General features: G+C 35.7%; 1 protein-coding gene across 1 annotated transcript in view; it reads left to right on the top strand.

Annotated features, from left to right (window-relative positions):
- The window catches only part of LOC104285729 (brain-specific angiogenesis inhibitor 3), a gene marked incomplete at its 3' end in the record, with an annotated part of 285,461 nt that overhangs the window by 228,446 nt on the left and 36,471 nt on the right, over nucleotides 1-20,544 (top strand). Inside the window, exons 10-12 of the mRNA XM_009884216.1 lie at nucleotides 5,987-6,181; nucleotides 12,613-12,681; nucleotides 18,195-18,303. Of these exons, the coding sequence (XP_009882518.1) occupies nucleotides 5,987-6,181; nucleotides 12,613-12,681; nucleotides 18,195-18,303 (373 nt within the window). The remainder of the gene's footprint in view (nucleotides 1-5,986; nucleotides 6,182-12,612; nucleotides 12,682-18,194; nucleotides 18,304-20,544) is intronic.

Below are 20,544 nucleotides of genomic sequence, written 5' to 3'. Positions count from 1 at the left end.
AGAGTGTAGAGAAAGAGGGTACAGAAATAACCAAGCATCCCTCTGAGCTGTTCGCATTCTTCTAAAAAACATGTTAGACTTCCACAAATGCTAGATGTTTTTTTTTCAAATGTTATCCAGTACACCTCATCACATAGAGAAGAGCATATACAATTTCTGTGGCATCTGTGCAGATATTCAGTTTGCCTGAGGTGAATGTCTATAACAGCACAGGATTCTGTGTGATTAAACTGGCTTCTTTTCTCTAAAAACAAATCCCTGTTTTGAGGAGTATTTTGCGTAAGAAAATGTAGAAGTATATGACAGTGGGAGGACTGTTTGTATACAGTGAAACAATCCTCAATTTTCTTTTCATCAATGTAAATTTAGAATAAGGTCCATAAAGCACAGGGTTGGAGGGATTTCAACTGAGTGCACAGAGGCAGATTGAGGCAAGGTATCTGCAGAAACTTAGCGCAGCAGATTGCACACCATGACAGTGGATAAATGCAGGAAAGTAAAAGTTCAGTTTCAGGGCACTCCTTAAACTTTGACGTTTCTGGTTGGGGTAAATTATCGGAGGCTTTTGTTTGGTTTCAGAATATTTGTAGGGACCTGTTACAGAATTATAGAACTGAAAGAAAATTAATGAGATCATCCAGCCCAAATTTCTGCCCCATCAGAATCAGCTATACTTGCATTATTCCAGCAGTTTGTTTTTCTTGGCTGTTATTAGGGCCTCCAATAGGGAAGACTGCATAGTCTCTTCAGGTACATCACTTCCTTTACAGCTGAAAAGTTTTCCTTAATGTATATCCTTAATCTTCCGTGACACAATGTTTACCAATTATTTTTTCCCTTTTCTATTATAAACAAAGGGAATATATGATTTCCTTCCTCTCTGCAGAAACTGTTTATTTATTAGTATGTTATCATGACCTAGATTGAGACTACTAACTAATTTCACTGATGACAAAGTGGAAAATTATTTTTTATTGCTTTAGCAATCTCCTTCATAAAATGTGGAATGTATAGAAAAGGAAGAAGACTTTTACATGACATTAGGTTATAAATATTTAGATGCATACCTGAAGATGTGTAGCTGTATCTTTAGACCGTACTCTGTTACTTTTAAAAGATGAATGAAATAATATTCTTGAACACTGAAACAGCCTGCAAATAAACAAATAAATTGTAAATAATCAATTGTGTTAAGGGATCGTAAATGAAACTTCTTGATTCTGTGCTGAAGTAGTTAAAGAGCTGTCTGCCGATAATCAGAAAACACAGCTTGTAATGAAGTTTGTTCTCAAATCTGAAAGGAAGAGTTTTCTCATAATGACATCACATAACGGTTTAAACATCAGCATGCTGCATGAGTTCAGTTCAGTGCAGGATTATACCTATGGGAATATTTCAGCTGCCAAAAATATATTCTCTGCCTTTTTAAGTTATGTGCCTAACTTTAAGCACACAGACTTCAGCATTTTGGTTCCAACCTTTCTGGACCTCAATGCTCGTAACTATAAAAGTGAATTTAATGCAAAATCATTAATTAATAATTATTGAGGTGTTACTATCAATTCCAGCCTCAAGGTTAGAAGCCACAGAGGTCAGGTAATATGATTCAGAGCATTCAAGACAAGATTTCAGGTGCTCTGGATGAACCAACACGCTCAAGAGCTTTTCTAGTTTCTAGTACAGTTGCGTAATTCAAGTGACTATTCCAGGTGATGTGAATATTCCTTTCTGTTCTGCTCTTTAAGAGCATTATGAAAAATATTTTAGAAAATATTAGTGTTGGGTTGTGGAGGTGCAAAGCAAAGTAGTTTTCAGATTACGAGCATTTTCAGGATATATTTTTTTATTTCAAGCTATCTTTCCTTACTTCTATCAAAGGCTTCCTAATTTGGGTTCTTATAGTGCCCACTACCATAAAATGTATTAATGACATCGTTAGTAATACCTAGCCATGAATCAAACATCATCCTAAAAAATAATGAAAAAAAGGATGATGGTGTCGTTACTCTTCAAATTAATCGTTCTTTTCAATCTTTTATAGGTTCCTTGAGGGTTCACTGTTTTCTGTCCTTTTAAGACATGTCTAGCTGTTAAGTTTGCAGTAGTTATTATGCAGTAATAAATTTGTACTCCAATGCCAGAGGCCTACGAGCTCTGACTTTGTAAAGAGTCATTTTTATTATATCATACTTTCTGATAAATTGAGGGACAGAGGCAGTTGGACCCTGAGTCAAAGTCCAGTTAAACATTTCAGTAATTTTTCAAGTATGCGGCCATATAGCACAGGTGGCTAGAGGTTGGTCTGACAACTGAAGTGTCACTTTAACAGCTGCTTCATTTCACTACCTCTCGGCTCATAAACTTTATTTTTAATGAGCCTGCATGTAAGACCACTAAAAACTGACCTTCACAGAGAACTACAAGGACCTACAGTGGTAACCAAAATAGAATTCTTGGACAGTGCATAATATCACAGTGACCATAGCACAGAAAACAAGCAGTATGGTGAGAAAGACATTATACTAACTACTGATGAGAATATTCTGTATTTTCACACTGAAAAATTCTTGTGGTAGCTGTGCAAGTAGTCCACTACCTTCAACTCATACTAATCTGGACATCTTCATTGGCTTTAATAGTGTTGCACCAGTTTATATCGACTAAGTGAATGGCCTGTGATGTTAATGTTGTGTTTAGGAGCTGTAGGCTGTCTTACAACAGGAGAATACATTATATAATATACTGATAATGAAGATGCTGCCAATTCTTACCCTGCCCTGCACGTTTCTTGCCTGTCTATAGTCAAAACTTTCTACTAATTAACTCTAATTTTCACCTACTTTCCTTACCTAACGCGCATTGCAACCTTCTGGTTTCTTATGCTACTTCTAAGGGTATGCTGCTAGTCTAACTCAAGGCAGTGTGGACCTGGGGGGGCAGCTAAGGATGAGGGAAAGGAACTTCTGGGTTGGAGCTTGAGAGGGGGAAGAAAATGTGCTCACCAAGCTGTGTACTAGTGGTGTGTCCCAAGGGAGACAGGGTACTTGTGCGGGGAAGCTGAGCTATCTGGGTATGCCATTTTTTTAAAAAGCAGTTCCAAATTGAGCTGTAATTTTAAGAGCCAATAATTCTGAGCTACTTTAAACCACCTGCACCACAACCCTGGCTACTTCTAGAGGTGTAATAATTTAGTCCTGTGGCATTGTGGGCACTTGCTAGATGATTTTTATCAGTGTGTCCAAAAGCAATCAAAATGTCTTGCTGAAAGCACTGTAGGGTATACACTACAGCTCCCACTTCTGCTGCTAGAGATCTGTTACATTTTTCACTGAAAATAGAGCTTTACTAGCTCGAAAGCCTAAAAAACAGTCAAAACTGGGATAATTTTAATTATTTGCATTCCAAAAGCATCTGAGACCAAGATTTCTGTGTGCTATGCATGGTCCAAACCCAACAACAAATTTGCCCCTGCCATTTTTAAAATGTGAGTTTAAAGTCTAGCAAGAGCATGAAAAAAACAATTTGGGAGGGTGAACATACAGGTGGAGCAAAAGGAAGCAAAATAATCCAATATAAAATAACGTCCTAAATAGTTCAACAGCTTTCCTATCAGAGCTTTATACAAGCATAAGAGTGCAGGAGAGTTTTTATGAGGACTGATCATTTTGCTCTTGTTATCGGAATTTAAAGAATCTCGTTCTTCTCTCTTAAGCTCTGCCTTCAAATTATGCGATGCCTTTCCCACAGTACATCCTGAGGGACATGTTAGATTTGGGAGTTCAGCTTTATGGACTGTCTTTTATGTTGCATGTCTTTTGGGCTTGATTAAAGACACACTGAACATTATTAATCCTCAAAATCTGGAAATATGCTCTGGGGTCAATGAACAGCTGGATGAGTTTGAGCAAAAGTTCTACAATTCTGTGTCACTGTGGTAGCTGGTGCTCTTTTAATTTGCTACCCAGAAACAGTGTGTGAGCAGATGAGGCAAATAGCAACATTTCACAGGAAAAAACGCAAATCAAGTTCTTGTTTGCTTTCACTTGTTCCCAAGAAAGTAGTTCATAATGTTATGTATACAATACCAGATCCCTAAATTTACTCAAATGAATTTTCTTCCGTTTCACACCTTTTTCTCCACTATTATTTTCCTACAAGATTAATTTCAAAGCCTTCTTCTAAAATGAATAGAAACTGCAGAAAAGGATTTCTGCAAGCAAGCATCTTGCCTAATTATTTATTACAGTATTCTGAAGACTGAGGGAGGCATTTCTGCTGAAATATTTGTTAAAAAAATCAATTAACTGCCTTAGTTCTCCTCACTGAAATTTTTTTAAAAATATTTGATTGTACAATTATGCTTGTACCTTTGCACTCATGGTATAGAGTAGATTCATTACCTGTCCATGCTGCTGCCAGCAGGTATTATCCCAAGTCTTAAGTATTTCTAGGGTTTGGGCAAGCCTCTTGTGGTCCATAACAATCCCCAGCTGCTACAAAGATGACTTAAGGCCATAGACATAACTTGAAGCAGCCGCTTTACCCAGTCCCAGCTATGTTACATACATCTAGTTTATCTCAAGACCGCTTGAGATTGTAATCAAAGTATGATTCAACAGCATGAAAAAAAAAAAGCATTTAGATCATGGACGTCACAGGATGATTGCATTTTTTTAGATTGCTTTCATGAAAGCTATTTTGAACCATTTAATGACTGTACTATTTTTACTACATATTGTATAATTTTATTTTGTTTGCTTTGGTTTTCTTTGTGTTTTTGTTTGGTTGTGGGTTTGGGTTTTTTTTTAAATGAAGCCGCACACATCCACACAAAGTGGCCGGGGAGATCTGGAAGTGACAAAAAGTATATTTACACTCTTCCACTTCACCGCCAAATTATGTTCCATTAGTCATCCTTCCCTCTGTATGTCAGTAACTCAAATTAAAAAGCAATTGAAGGTACATTTACAGAGATGGTGTCAGCATTTTGGTTGCCAATTGCACGGAATTTTCTCTTCAGGCCTCCTGCTTAGAGTGAGATCTATCTCAAGTCATTTATCTTTAATTTAGCTTCCATTTGGAAGAAATTGTGTTTGTATACATAGATTCATATGCATATTTAAAAATAGGCTGTTTAAACCATGCACTCTTTTTTAGTGGTGGCTCGCCTTGTGACACCTTTGTGATACACTATGCATCTTCCTGGGATGCTGAATCAGCTTTGAGAATTAATCAGATTCACAAGTTCAGCTTCTTATCAGGATGATTATTCTACCAGCATATACATTTTGGATTAACTTTATCACTGGCCCTGCACACATCTACTGGGAGAGCTACTACTAAAGTATGCTCTCTTGGCTGATACATGGGAGAAATTGATAATTTAATTTGCATTTCTTCAAAAAAACCCCAGGATTGTTCAAAGTTAGCACCTTTGTGTTGTTAGTACTACAGAAGAGAGCACCATTATCAGCTTCAATCTAAACCATGACTTTTATATGGACTAACCAAGCTGGGTTGGCAGAGATGAAGGTTATACTTCCCTATGGTAAACTAGATTATAACAAGGACTGTCTTGGCATTTACTTATTTCAGAGCTCTTAGTTTTTTAATGAGTGGCAACAGCGGTTGTACAGCTGTTCCTCTGAGGAAGATCAGTTCCCTACTGCATCATGGCAGTAGATGGTGTCCAGCCCATGGAGTTCCTTTGAGAACATGGATGTTGAGAAATTATTGGTGTCCAAAGAGAAGAAAATGGGTGAAACATGACAATTTCATCATCTTTTAGTATAATTCTCTGATAAATTTAATAATTCTGCCATCATAGTCTACTATTTTGTCTTCTCTTTAACAGGACAAACTTTGTTATAATGTCTTTAGTACTTAATATTATAATAGCTTTAATATTTTTGGCTGTGTTTAGAATTTATCCCACCTTTTTCTCAGTAAAATAGGTTCTGATCCTCATTTTGTTCTTCTGGTACAGATTAAAGAACACCTCGCCAAGGGACAGAGGATGTTGGCTGGTGATGGCATGTCCCAAGTAACCAAGACACTCTTGGATTTAACTCAGAGGAAAAACTTTTATGCAGGGGACCTTCTTATTTCTGTGGAAATTCTCAGAAATGTTACAGACACATTTAAAAGAGCAAGTTATATCCCTGCATCTGATGGGGTGCAGGTAAGAGGAACATTGTAAGGGTAATGTTTCAATTGATGGAGTTTATGTCAGTATACTGCATGTATCCTATTTTACCCACTGAGGAAACTAAATCTTCTGAACGATAGACATAAAACATTGTTCACATAAAACTACGATACAGGTGTAAAATAGGAAAAGACTCACCTGCATTTAATGAGACAACTATCCAAAACAAGGCAGCAAGTGAAGAATGTAAAATCCTTTCTTTGTAAAATTTTCGGTATCTTTCTCTTTCAGGGTTTGTTTTGATTGATAGGGATGTGTTGGCACTTTTTTGCACTAAGTAATTCACTAGTGTTTTTTGTTCTAATTCATTCCAGTTCAACAATCTATCCACACTTTTTAGTTATGTAATTCTGGCATTGCTTCTTCAGTCCAAATAAATAAAGCTCATCAAAAGTGCACAGGAGTGATGGATAGTACATATGATATGAATTTGCTATTTCACATGTTAAATTAACTCTTCTTGTGCAATAGGCCAATTAAAATATTATCAGATATTATTTCTACATAATGGGCTGCACAATTTATTGTGTAATGTTCATTAAAATAAATATTTCACAGGACTTCCAGATCAGGATATCGGTTTCATCTATATCTGAGAATTTTAGACACTTTTCAAAGACTGTAGAGGTACCAAAAAAGAATACTAAGAAGGTAGATGTGTATATATTATTTATGAAAAAGAGACTTTCATGATCATTCATAAATTAATAATGAAGTTAATGCTATTCATGCGTATGTATTTGTTTGTGTAAAGGTAAGCATAGATTATAAATACACTTTGGAATATCTACATGAAGATAAATGGACATGTCCTGGAAAAGGTGATTTTTCCAGAGATAAGTTTTAAAGTGCTTGCTGTTATATTTTCAGTTTGCTTGTTTTCCTATGCACAAAAAAATTTAACTTCCATATAAAACCATTTGTTGTGTTGACCTGTAGCCAGCTGAAAGTAATATTTTTTTTGAACAGCACTTTTCAAAAGCATTTTGACTGGACAGTTTTTATTTTTATTTTAAATTGTATAAGAGTCAATATCTTTTCCTACTTTCAGTAAGTTTTATTATTAAACAGGGTGTTATTTACTGACAATTTTTCATGCATTCAACAGTCTGACAGCCCTGTGTGACTTCTTCATGGTTCACAGGCACTACAGAAATCTGTGGTAGAACCAGCCTGAAGAAAATGCTTGGCACAAGTGATTTTGTTCATGGGCTTAGCAGATCAGGTCATTTGCAGTTTACATACATTAGAGAGAATTTGATTCTTTTCCCACTAATGACAGTGCCAAAAGTTCTGTTCCTTTCAGCAATGCAGAGCTGTTTCCAAAATACATAATAGTATTCTGGCAGAACTTGGGAAAATTATTAGTACTATTTTAATAATTTTTGATTAATCATTTTGAAATGAAGAAATGAGAAAAGGCAAAAAAATGGTAAACCATATCTTGAAGGAAATAGGGAAGCATTTCTCAAACCAAAGTAATAACTGTATTTCAGGATTTAGATGCCTAAATATCAAGAACTCTGAAATCCAAGAACTCTTTAAAAAAAAAAAAAGCTTAACAAATTGCAAGCTAAGGTAAAATCCAAACACCAAAGCATAGTGTTCAGAAAAGTATGTGAAATCAGAATGAAGCATGTATTTTGCACAGGGGATATATTAAGCAATATTCCTGTTACTGAATTCTGATGATATAAAATGAAATCCTGGCTCAGTACTGTCTGTTTAAATTTTACTGTCGATTTCTGAGAAACCGGGATTTTCCCATATGTAAACATATATCATATGGTACCATACTCTGGAGGACCGTATTTAATTTTTATTTTCACTTTCACATATATTCGTACTTTCTTATCCATCATCAAAGTAAGTGACAAAATGTGAAATGAAATTAATTCACACAAAAGTACCAAGATTCTTCTTTCTGAGGAAGCTTTGTGTGCTGTTGTAATTCCATTCTGGTTTTTGCACTAGATAAAGAGTAGAATTTCTCAGGTGTTGAGGTTTTGTTTTAAAGTAATTCTCAGAAAAGTGTGAGTGAGGTTTAAAATCCCTGAAAGTCATAATTATGAATTACAGGTAATAGTATTTTTAAAGGTCCATACAAGAATGACACTTCCACCTCCACTAAAACTGAGATATGAAAAGTGTATGTATCTGAGTATATTTGTTTCTTATACATTCCATCTGTCAGGATAGTTCCTCTACTGTCTACAATCTCTGGCTTATATCCAGTATTAATATTCATGAATAGTGTGAAATATGTGATTCATAGACTCCATAATAAAAAGAATGAACAGAAAAGTGAGATTAAATTTGAAAATTTCAGGCTAACTATTCAAGAAGAAGATGCCACTACCTGATATGCTGCATAGAAAACGCCACTTGTTTAGGCAGACAGATGCCAAGAGCAAAACAAAGCTTCTAAAGAATGCATGTCTAGTCCCGATTTATTTATTATACGACTGGTTTTCTTTTTTGCGTATTTTAATCTTTTTTGCAACAATATTTATGTATGCATTGCCTATATAGTGTCAGGAAGAAAAATAACCATGTCTGAGGCAGTTAAACAATATGGAAGGTATCCTGCATCAGTGACTGAAAACAGAAGTACAGTAGCAGAAATAGCAGAAGCCAAGAGTCCGGCAATTATTCTACAAGCAAGGTCTTTCTCTTAATATGGGAATTACTTTAAAATGCACTGTGTAGGCACACTGAGGCTATGAGATGACTTGTGTGAGAAGGATGCTACCTGCAATATAATTAAAATTTTAAATAAGCATAATGTAAGCAACGTTGTGGAACACTTTCGAAAACTGGCCCAAGAGTGCTTGAACTACCTTCTAAGGACAGGATGGCAGGAAAGGAACTGCCTTTCAGGACAGGATGACAAAGTGAGTTGTACAATCCCCTGATCCAGTGACCAACAGGAAACAAGGTTTCTCCTCAAAGAAGTTAGAGCAGTATAATCTCATTGGTATTAGCCACAGGGACCATTGCTGTCAGTCAGGGATTAACAGGATTGCCCAATGCTTTTTTTCCCCCACCTTCCCCCTCCCCCACACATACTCCCTATGCTGAGGTCCAAAAGTGGAGGTGACTTAAGGCTATCTATTTATTCCTCCTAGGGGGGAATTCTCTAGCTGTATAAAAGGATTTATGACAGCTTCATTCCTGCAGAGAGGGTCAAAGAACTTGGACTGAAACAGAGAACTGCAGCCATTGTATTACAGAATAAAAAGAGTGAAAGGAAGGAAATTAAATTAGGAAAACATAATTGTCCATCCCTGACTGTAACTGGCATTATCCTCAGAAAAGCCTGGGCAAAAATAAAGGACTTCAAAATTTGGCTCTGGCTGTCACAACATTTTCTATTGTGGCCAGTTCAGTAATACATAAGCCCTGCCATGAAAGGAAGGAGCTTGATTCTACAAGGAGATTCAGTGTTTACTGCAGTAATACCATCAGATCACATCCATAATTATTCTAAAACTTAGCCTTTGTACCTGTCAGTGTTGTTTCTTGCAGCATTAATGCAACGAACAAGAGAATAGTTGAAGTAGGGGAAAGATATTTCAACCCCTATTTGCCTGTCATATTTGTAAGTGCCCCTCATATCTATTTGTTACCGAAACAGCAAAGCCACTTAGTCGTCTCTCTGTTTAATTCACAAAGCAACAGTATTGATGACTGAAAAAAACTTCATACATCTCAGCCTCCACTGCTACCATAAATACGACATCAACCAGGTATAGAAATAGAGAAAAAAAAGAACTCAACAAGCCTGATATTCTTGTCACTATGTACATATACATCATTTATGGATTATTGGCAAGTACAAAGTATGTATTTAATCAGTTATTGCTCATCTTTTGTTTGTGCTTGAGTCTAGGATTATTCATAAGCTTTTTCATGTATATTTCTATTAATTATTGGTCATTTTAATGCTTTCATGTAACTAAAATAAACATAAAATTTAATGAGCACATAACATTATTAGAAAAAACATGTAATTTATCATCTGCAAGAAACATTTGTACCTCCTGAGTGTTTTTCAGGCAATCTAGGCTACTCTCAGATAGATCTCATTACACGGACATGGATACTTTTGCAATTAAGGCTTAGACTTTTTCTGCAGGGGAATCACTGGCTGCAATGTAGTGGAAAACTAGCTTTGAACCAGCCCCTTAGTATGGTAATTTATCCCACGCTGAGCTCCATGCTGCCGCAGCTAGACTGCTGCTGGCCCCCTAGCAAATTAAAGTTTGCTAAAATTTCTGTCCACTGCATCTCCATGGTATTACACTGGAAAAGCACAGAACTATCATGCTTTAAAAAGTGTTTTCCTTAGGCAAAATCCCCCTACAGCTGACTCTACCTAATAGAACTCTTTGCCAAAATCATAATGTCCTGGAGTAGATGTGGTTATAGTGCCATGAAAGTGCTTTGGCCAGTATAGTTTATTTTACTTGGGGGACCAATAAAGCTGTACATTTTTCCTAGCTGAAGTTGCATTTACACAGTTATGATTTGCCAACCTGGTTAAAGTGGCAAATCCTTTGCAATGAATACTAAAAGTAACTCTTTTCAGTATGCTTTATTTTGCTACTGAATATCTGAAAAAGATGAAATGTATTCTTGGTATATAAGCAATATGTAGCTACATTTTCTCCTTCTTATCTTCAGCTTGACTGGAAATTTCCCTTCTGTATCACTGCAAATTGGATGAAACCATGAGAACATTTTCCTTTTATGTCCTGTCTTTAATCCCCATCATCCCATCCCGATGTATACTTGTCATTTTCACAGGAGCTCACTGAGCCATTTCCTTTCTTTTTGTGAAGCTCTGTGTTACTGAAGCTTATGGATATTTTGCCACTGACTTCATTGAGCAAAGAATTGTGCCCTCATTAATGTACAGGATTATTTTGCCCAAGTCCACCAAGGTGTCAGTCACTTCTATAATAAATTTGCCAAGTTAAAGTAATTTTTATCCATGTAAGTTTTATGGTTAGCAAAATTAACTTCCTAATGATGAGGCAAAGATGGATCCTTTTGCTTGTCAAGTAGTTAGTGTTAGGACTCAATTAAGCTGGCAAAAATGTTTTTATGTAAAAATAGTTTCCATGTAAAAATAGGTTTCAAAAATTTTACTGAATTTTGTACCCTACAAAATTGAATTTTGGTTTTGAGACACGAAAAATGTCTGTGACAGTTCATATTTTGAAATTAATGTCTTTTCAGGCACAACCACAGTATCCATAGTACACTAAAGTTGGAAGTCATTTCTGCTCTCATTTCAGTCACTTTGAGTCGAATGCTTTGTACTTAAATTAATAGTGAGTTAAAGTTACTTCTTACTTAAACTTTATTTAAGCCCTATCTATCCACCCAAAATGGCTGAAAAGTAAGTGCAGGTGAGGCAATGATCATTAATCCAAGTTCCAATATTGGTATTCCACTCAAAGATTCTTTAGAGGTTGTGAGGATCTTAATTGCACTCTTCAGCTAAGGTCAGTGGAAAGTAAATGTATCTTTTATGAAGGAACAGATAAATTGTAATTGGCAGGCTGTAGACAAAATTGACATTCTGCCCAAAAGTGATACAGAGCTAAGAAGAACAGACTGCACGAATTCTTAGCTTTTAAAGGTGAAGAAGGTGGGAATAGAAATTGGTACAAAATCAGAAAGGAAAGTTTTCCCCAAACACTTGGAAGAAAGTGATTTCTAAAATGTGTGGTTTAAAACCCAAAAGCCCTGGCTTTTATATGTTTAGTGTTGAGGGTTTTTTTTTTCCCCTTATAGTTAAATTAATAAGAGAATCAGATAAAGAAATTAACAGTTTAATGTCAAAGAAATAGAAATTAATTATTCTTTTTCTGTTGAAATTATTAAAAAGACAGAGGCAAATGTAACTTCTTAAAAGTAAGATGCACCTGGTTTCACACAGTATTTACCAATGAAATAGTATGCCTTGTTTATGGTAATTAAGAATCATTTTCTCATTTTTAATAGAAACTATTGACCCTGAGCCTGGTGTTTTCTTAGTGTACTTTGCTTTTTTGCAAAATATGTAGTTTTCTGGTTTCTGGAATGAGAGCAATTTGAAAATAGAACACCATCACATTTAGAAGTTTAGCAAGTTTAAAACAGTTCTTATTTTATACAAAGCAGTAGTATGGAACCTAATTATATGGCCAGAAATGAACAATTAACCATAAAATGTATGTGCTGTTTTATCAGTCTAATATATTATTTTGTTATCTCTTCCACTGACAGAAAATAGGCTGCAGACTGCATCTGTGATAGAGAAAGGAAAACTTTCTTAATGTTAACTTAAGAATATGACTGTTTGTGTCATTGAAAGTCATTTTACTTTGTCTTTTATTTAACTGATTTTTCAGAACTTCTTTCAAATCATTAGTAACCTCTTAGATGAAGAAAACAAAGATAAATGGGAAGATGCACAACAGGTAAGATTTGCATTTTGTAACTCATTGTTGTGGTTTAACCCAGCCAGCAACTAGGAACATGCAGCTGCTCCCTCACTCCCCACCCTCTCCCCAGTAGGGTAGGGAGAACTGGGTGAAAAGGACAGGGAAAAAAACTCGTAGATTGAGATAAAGACAGTTTAATAGAACAGTAACACAAGATAATGATAATAATGATAATAATAATGGTAAAAGAATATACAAAATAAAGTGATGCAACACATATTGCTCTCACCACCCGATGATCAGTTGCCCAGCCCATCCCCAGCAGTAATCGCAGATTCCTGCCCTCCGGCCAACCCTTATTTATATACTGAGCAAGACATCTATGGTATGGAATATTCCTTTGGCCAGCTTGTCCTGTCTGTGCTCCCTCTCAGCTTCTATGGGAAGCTGAAAAAGTCCTTGACTAATGTAATCACTTAGCAACAACTGAAATAATATGTTTTATCAACATTATTCTCACACTAAATCCAAAACACAGCAGCAACTAGAAAGAAAGTTAACACAGTTGAAAACAGGACACTCATCTATTTAAAAAATTGGAAACTATCTGTATTATAACATTCCCTGTATCAGAAGCCACTCATTATTTCAGTGAGTCATGACAAAGTGGAATGTACAGTTTCAAAAATCAGGTTAAACATACACCCTGCTGTAGGTGAAAGGAAATCCTGAGTGGGACAGTATTTTGGAAATAATTGATCCTTTTCAAAAAGGAGTAATTCAAGGACCCATTGGCTAATTCCTTAGATTAAAATTATACTAAGAATATAATGTGCATCTCTTGATGAACAGATTTTCATTATATTCCATGGGATTATTCATTGTCTTTTGTTTTAATGTTGTAATGAAGTACAATCAAAAGCAGAAGATGCTACTAAAGGCTAGCTGCAATGATGCTTTCATGAAGCAGAACACATTGGAACTCACTTAAAGAACTCACACAACCCCACCAAACAGCTTACAGAAATTTAAACCGTAGACCTTTTATAAAAGGTTGTATTTAGGAGGACAGCTACGATCCTTAACACTGACTCATTTCAGAACTAAGTTAGATATTATGATAACACTTTATAAAACAGTAAAGTCTAACAAAAGCCATTTTGTTTATAATAAAAGAGTCTAAAATTCAAATGATAACTATTCTTTTGCTGGGATGTAAGTATTTCCTATGTGCTTAAACCACGAACATTATAGGACAATGTTCATCAATGTGACCACAGAACTATCAAATTTATTCAGATACAAATAACAGTGATGGTGGGGATGAACAGATAATTATGTACAGAGAAAAAAATATGGAAGTAGTCAAAGGCAGGGAAACATTTCTATATGAAGAATGATTAAACAAAGCAAGATATTTCAGTATGAATGTCAACTGCACTTGTGTGCAATAGGAGTTTTTAAAATCAGGAGTGGATTGGACAATGGAATGCTGGAATGATTCACTTGTGCTTCTTGTAAAATAACTAAAGGACATCAAATAGTGACAGATTCAGAATGAATACTAGAAGATAATTTTTCTACAGAAAGTCAGGATGCAGAACTTCCTGCAGCTGAAAGTACACAAGTTATAAAAGTAAATAGACAAATTAATGGAAGAAAAGTCAGTATAGGACTGTTCATGGAAAAATCCCAGTCTGGGTTAAGAAAATCCTTTGGCAAAGAAGTGCTAAAGCCTGGGCAAGAATTCCAGAAGAAGTATCATTATGTGCATGCCCCTTTATACTCTTCCTTAGACATCTGCTATTTGCCACTGTCAAAGGCAAGAAAACAGCTTACATAGATCTTTGGTCTGCTCTTGTATGGTCATCGCCACTGTGTTGTATAGGTACTTGAAATTTGTTCACATTTAATTGGGTTCTTAATAAATCAATAGGTGTTTAATTGTCTTTGAAGCTATTTAACTTAATTTTTGTAAGTTCATTCTTATAATATGAGTAAGAAAGGGAAGATCAGGACTTTTCACTACCATTCAAACCTTGCAGTAGACATATGATGCTGCAGCTGATCCATTGTAATTTAGCCAGAAATTGTATTTTTCTTTTTTTTTTTTTTTCCTGTTCCTCTGTGTAAGAGATAGATACAAAAATAGACAAAGTATGTCATTTTCTTTAGTGGTGGTGGATGGAAACAGCAAAATCATATGCATGTGGGCAGTGTCCATAAACAGCACCAAGATTAAGGCACCAATATTAAGCAACTTTTTCAGCCCCACTAATGAACAGACAGGATACCACTGCTTATGTTGTCAGCCTTGTCGTCTTCTACCTCCACCCCACCTGCTTGCCCATGCCATGTCCACCATCTGTCCCACAAGGATCAGGGGGTGACAGCACCTACGAAGAGACGGTGAGAACATGGTGATAAAAGAAATTTCCAGTTCTCTCCCCTCATTGCTATAGGTAGAAGAAGCAGTGTTGAAAACAGGAGAGGAGACAAGTTATTTCTTCTTTTCTGTAGCTCCTTCTCTCTGCCTGGTAATTCATTGTCTCACAGACCTGAGTACAGCACTGGTAGGCAGGCAGGAACCCAAGCAAGCATCAAGATGAGCTGAACGCAAAAGTAGCAGGGCCATAGCTGCCTGGTGACAAAGCTGGGGAATTCACTAAATCTTAGACTCTTGAGCTATGGCACCTGATGAAACTATACCACTGGTCTTGTTTTTATTCTTGGGCAGTTACACAAACTGTCTCAAAGAAACTATCGAAGCAAGTACCGGCTGGGAAGGATGAGCCGAACTGCTAAGTACTCCTAAAATTCTTTTTTTTCCTTCAGTATTGAAAAGAAATAAAGGTTACTTATATCAAAACCAAAATATTCCTATACAAAATATTATTTTCTATCATATTTTGTATAAAACACTGAAACATGATGGTTAAATAGAATTGGCTTTTAAAACAAAATCAGTGTTATTTGAAATTACTACAACCCATGCAAAGACATTTTTAGTTTTTATGTCAAAATCAAGATAAGAATCGAACTTGGAAAGGATGTGCACAAGTCATTATGTGCTGTGAATGCAGTCTAGTGCAAACACTATTGACTGATTAAAAAAGAGTAAAGGTGACTGTTTCCGGTTCAGCCACTCAGCTGACGTTTTCTTGGTAATGAAACATTGCAAACCAAGGGGCAGTCTAACCAACTTTTTTTGCCAGCTTGGATGGTTTTCTTGAACTCCACAGCTACTGTTAGCATAGATCTCTTACCCTGTTTTCTGGATTCGTTTTCTTGAACTCCACAGCTACTGTTATAGATCTCTTACCTTGTTTTCTGGATTTTTTGCTGGAAAGAAAATCGTACTCACTGTCAGCAAATCGCTGACTTTCTACCAAGTATACAGCTGCAGTGCCTCAGCACATCCTTTTTTCTAGATTAAATGCCAGCAGTTGATACCATTAATTACAGGTTATATAGCATTCAGATAAGCAGCACTCCTTTAATACTTGCTTTTTGTTAAGAGCTGATGTAAAGCACTACACACAGGAAACCACTTCAAGTCCACGGTGCTTAAGTTTATACTGGTGTTTCAAAACACAAGAGCTGTTCTGCATATTCTTCATAACCATCTGCTGGCATCCTATTGATTAACCAGTGCTTCAGATATATAAAAATGAAGAGTACCTCTGTAACCTTGACTGTTCAACAGTTTCTGCTGAAGTCATTATGGTAAAATTTTATGCGCAAGAACTAGGGTGAAAAAATGTTTTCACTGAAATTTATCCTTAGTACATAATCTGGGAGTGTGTCTGCCATGAGTGAGATGGTTGCAAAAACCACACTTACTACCTCAGTAACTCATCATTAAGAAAATGCATGTTAGGTCTCCTTCCCCTGAAGCAGCATTTGCAACATCTTTAGATCATAAATGTCACAACATATTTTTCATAAAAATCGCTGTCCTATATTTATAAAAAGATCCATGTAGAAAACAAAACACAATGTGAAATTCTCTATCCTGAACCAAGCAGCCATGGATCTAGACAGATAAAGCAAGATGAAGATGGAGCGCAGCATGCTGGAATTTATAGTATCTGTAGGCATTTTTAGAGGCTGTAGTCCCGGTAGTGGAAAGAACAGGTTGAATGTTTCTCATAAAGTGAAATTTGTACATCTCACTGACATGAAGAAAAAAGCACCACGAACAGGTGCAGGCTTTTTCTATTGCAGAATACTGTATTACTGAAAATTGTCCTGTTCATAACACGCCATAACAGCCAAAAATGATTTTTTTTAATAGATGTGCTATGAACAGAATTTTTAGGCTTATTGATAACTGTTTTGAACTTTAATGCAGTTTTGATGATGCATCATTATTGTTGAATACAATGATTTTTAATATATTTATGGTCATGGTAGCTTACAGCTTTGCAAGTAAACTATATTTCTTAGAAATGTGCTAGTCCTTAGCATTTTGAAAGTCATATTGAGAGGCTGCATTAGCAATGCAAAGACTACTGCAATTTATTTTAGTTTACTGTGTCCAGTTCTGGGCTACCCAGTACATTGATGTAATGAAATAAGCCAAGTGAAGAGCCATGAAGATATTTAGGGGACTCGAGCACCTGGTATGCAAGGAGAAGCTGAAAGACTGGACACTATTTTCCTTGGAAAAGAGAAACCTCAGGGGGGATCCTGTCAATGTTAAAAATTCCTGAGGTGAGGGAGTAAAGAAGACTGAGCCAGACTCTTCTCAGTGGTGTCCAGTGGCAGGAAAAGAAGCAAGGGGCAAAAATTAAAATACAGAGAATTCCATTTAAATTTAAGAAACACCTTTTCACTGTGAGAGTGATTGCATGCCAGAAAATGTTGTGCAGACAGGCTCTGTGGTCTCCATCCTGGGAGATGTTAAAAATCCAAATGGATGCAGTCCTGGGCAACCTGCTGGAGCTGATCATGCTCTGAGCAGGGGGTTGGATTAGATGATCTCCTGAGGCCCCTTCCAACCTCAGCTATTCTATGATTCTACTACTTCACATCAGCAATGAAAACAGTATTACCATTAACAATTTATATTACTTAAATATTGATCAAAGCAACGAAGGTTTATCATGCTGGAGAGGCCATCGTAAGATTTGCATTCAGCTGTTTGTATAGATAGTTCTGAAGTTATTTAAGGTATCTTGCAGAGGAAGGAAGAATATTTTAATTAGAATTATTCTGGAATATGAAATGCTTTAACCATTAATGAAAGTAATGGACAGTAATTTTTTAATTTTTTTTATAAATACAGTGACTTAGAGCAAACATTCCATAGTTTCAATGCAAAGCTGATTTCACTTAGCTTTTTGGGAAGTAGTGTCCACTCACATGAAGATCTAATGACAAAATGGTTATTTTACAGTGACAAAAGATATTGGGTATTGAAACATGGGAAGAGCAGTTTGACTGTTAAGTCTCACATTTCATTTGATGTTTGAATTCTGTTTGAATTTGCTGCTGTAGAGATTTTGATATTATAATTAACAGCATGTCTGACCTTCTGTTGTTAGATCTATCCAGGCTCAGTGGAGTTAATGCAGGTGATTGAAGATTTTATACACATTGTTGGAATGGGAATGATGGACTTTCAGAATTCATACCTAATGACTGGAAATGTAGGTAAGAAATAGGAATTTCTTCTATCAAATTTATGACCTATTGAAAATCAGAAATTGCAAGTATGTACTATAGAGCTGCTGCTTCTATCACAATCCAGATTGGGCTGCTCCTCCTCCTCCAGATATCTCTGTTGCTTGGTTATCTCCTCTCTGGTTTAACAAACTCAGTATGCCTTACACATTGGATTTCTCCATGATCATATCTCAAGATCTAAATGCAAATTTCAAACTTCAAATAAAATTCAGAAAATAGTCATCAGAATACTATGAACTGTAGGTATATGTTTGAGCATTTCCAGGATGTTTCAAAAAGTAATTTAGAAAATCATTCTAATTAAGATAATAATGATACACTCAATAGTTTGAGAAATGTAAATTCTGTTGACATTATCTCTTTTAATATTCTGTTCTCCAAAAAAACAGTCTTTGCACATGTTATGGTGTGATAATAATCAGCATAGACAGATAAGCAATAAGAAAAAAAAATCTGTTAGTTGCCAAAATAATTTAAGCCTATGGTTTCTTACATCAGTTTTTTCTATGTGTGACAGTTTCAAAATTTTATTCATATTTATTTTGTAAACTTTGTTTTCAGCACTGGAGAGTTGCCAGACAATATAATCAAATAATAACAAACATCAAATATGGAGATTCTTAGCAACTGAGTTCTACTTATTAGTAGCCATAAATGCTTCTGCAATATCATAGCCTTCTATTAAAAATTCAACAAAAAAAACCCCAATAGTTTGAAAAGCTATTTTCTAAGTATTTCGTCTTTGTTTAGTATCTTCCTTATTTGATTAACTTTCTATACCTGTCCTTTAATAATGCCAGGAAAATATTAAGTGCTTGTATGCAATGAGCAAATTCAAAAGATAAGTTTGTCTGGTAGCAAAACTTGCAGTGTCAATACATCCTTTCAGATTTTCAGTTAGCATATTCATGCATCTATATGTCAGTCAGTTCTTCAGCAAGTCATTAGAACTAGTTAGAAAATATGGTCATTTAAAAATTAGTTGGCAGAATAAAACAGGAAAATTGTTGGAATGTCCCTATTGGATATTTAATTTGCTGTGCAGTAGTAAATGTTTATTATTGTTGTCCAGTTCATATGTAGATTGACAAGGCTGTAAACACTAGCCCCTCTAAGGCACAGCCTTGTATTGTAGACAGGTCAAAGAACTCACCAAAAAGAACTCTGGCAGTCTTAAAATGTTTAAAATATTTCAGTAGGCAGTATGGGGAACTTTAGCTTTTAGCCAGTGCTTTATTATTTCTGTTGTATACTGTTTGCAGTAGTACTGTAGTACCACTTAAAGCTTCTTCCAGTTGTCAGTCCTTTGTTATGCTATACCCTGCACAAATTTATAAAGCAAAGACAGTATCTTTCCTGAAATGCTTGTTCCATGGCATTTTTATGACAAAATAAAAAGATGAGCTTATTTAAAGAGCACAGCCCTTGCTGCATGGCACGTTGTACTGCATTCTGATCTGTTTGCCCTCTGAAAAATGTGTAAAAAACACTGGAAAATGTTTTAAGAAGATGCATTCAAATAATCTGTGTCTCTACATATTCATGACTTCAAATGGGAAACAGCAACAACTTTCCAATTGAATCAGAAACTGTGCTCTGCACTGAGTAGTCTAGATAACTGCATAATCTTAACAGTCTCTTTTGATTATCTTTCTCTTCCCACATATAAGATATTTTTAGGCACTCAGGAGTAGGTCTGTTCTTAACTACATACCCATCAAAGGAATAGAAAGAAACTGAGAAAAGTAAAATGAATTTATACGTTTATTCTGACTACCTAGCTCTGTGCCTTGACATATTGTCATGAGTTTATCCTCTCTTTGCTCAGTCAACTGTCAAAAAAGGACAGGGTCACTGCTGTGCAACTCATTGACCGGAATACTTCAGCTTAGGTGACACGGTGAGATGGGGACTACGGGTTGTTATCAGCAAGGAGTAATTTCTTATTCTCATAAACAAGGAAGGAATGTATTTGGCATAATTCAGGTTTAGTGTAGTTATCCTCAGGGGGTTGGCATAACTGTGTCTGACTGGCTATGTACTTGGAACTCAAGGAACATTTGTGTTGATCTCAACTGAGAAGAATGAACTCTGCAGTTGTTGTTGTTTTGTCTTAGCATTAATTCTGTTGTACCAACAAGAGTTGGAAAATGTGTGAGGTCTTATTTATAATTTGTAATAACATTCTTGTCATTTAAGTCAGCAAAC

The sequence above is a fragment of the Charadrius vociferus genome, unplaced genomic scaffold, assembly GCF_000708025.1.
Source record: "Charadrius vociferus isolate BGI_N301 unplaced genomic scaffold, ASM70802v2 scaffold25, whole genome shotgun sequence".
Lineage (NCBI taxonomy): Eukaryota > Metazoa > Chordata > Aves > Charadriiformes > Charadriidae > Charadrius > Charadrius vociferus.
The sequence above is the reverse complement of the archived record's forward strand: the minus strand, read 5'-3'. Positions and strand labels throughout refer to the sequence as shown.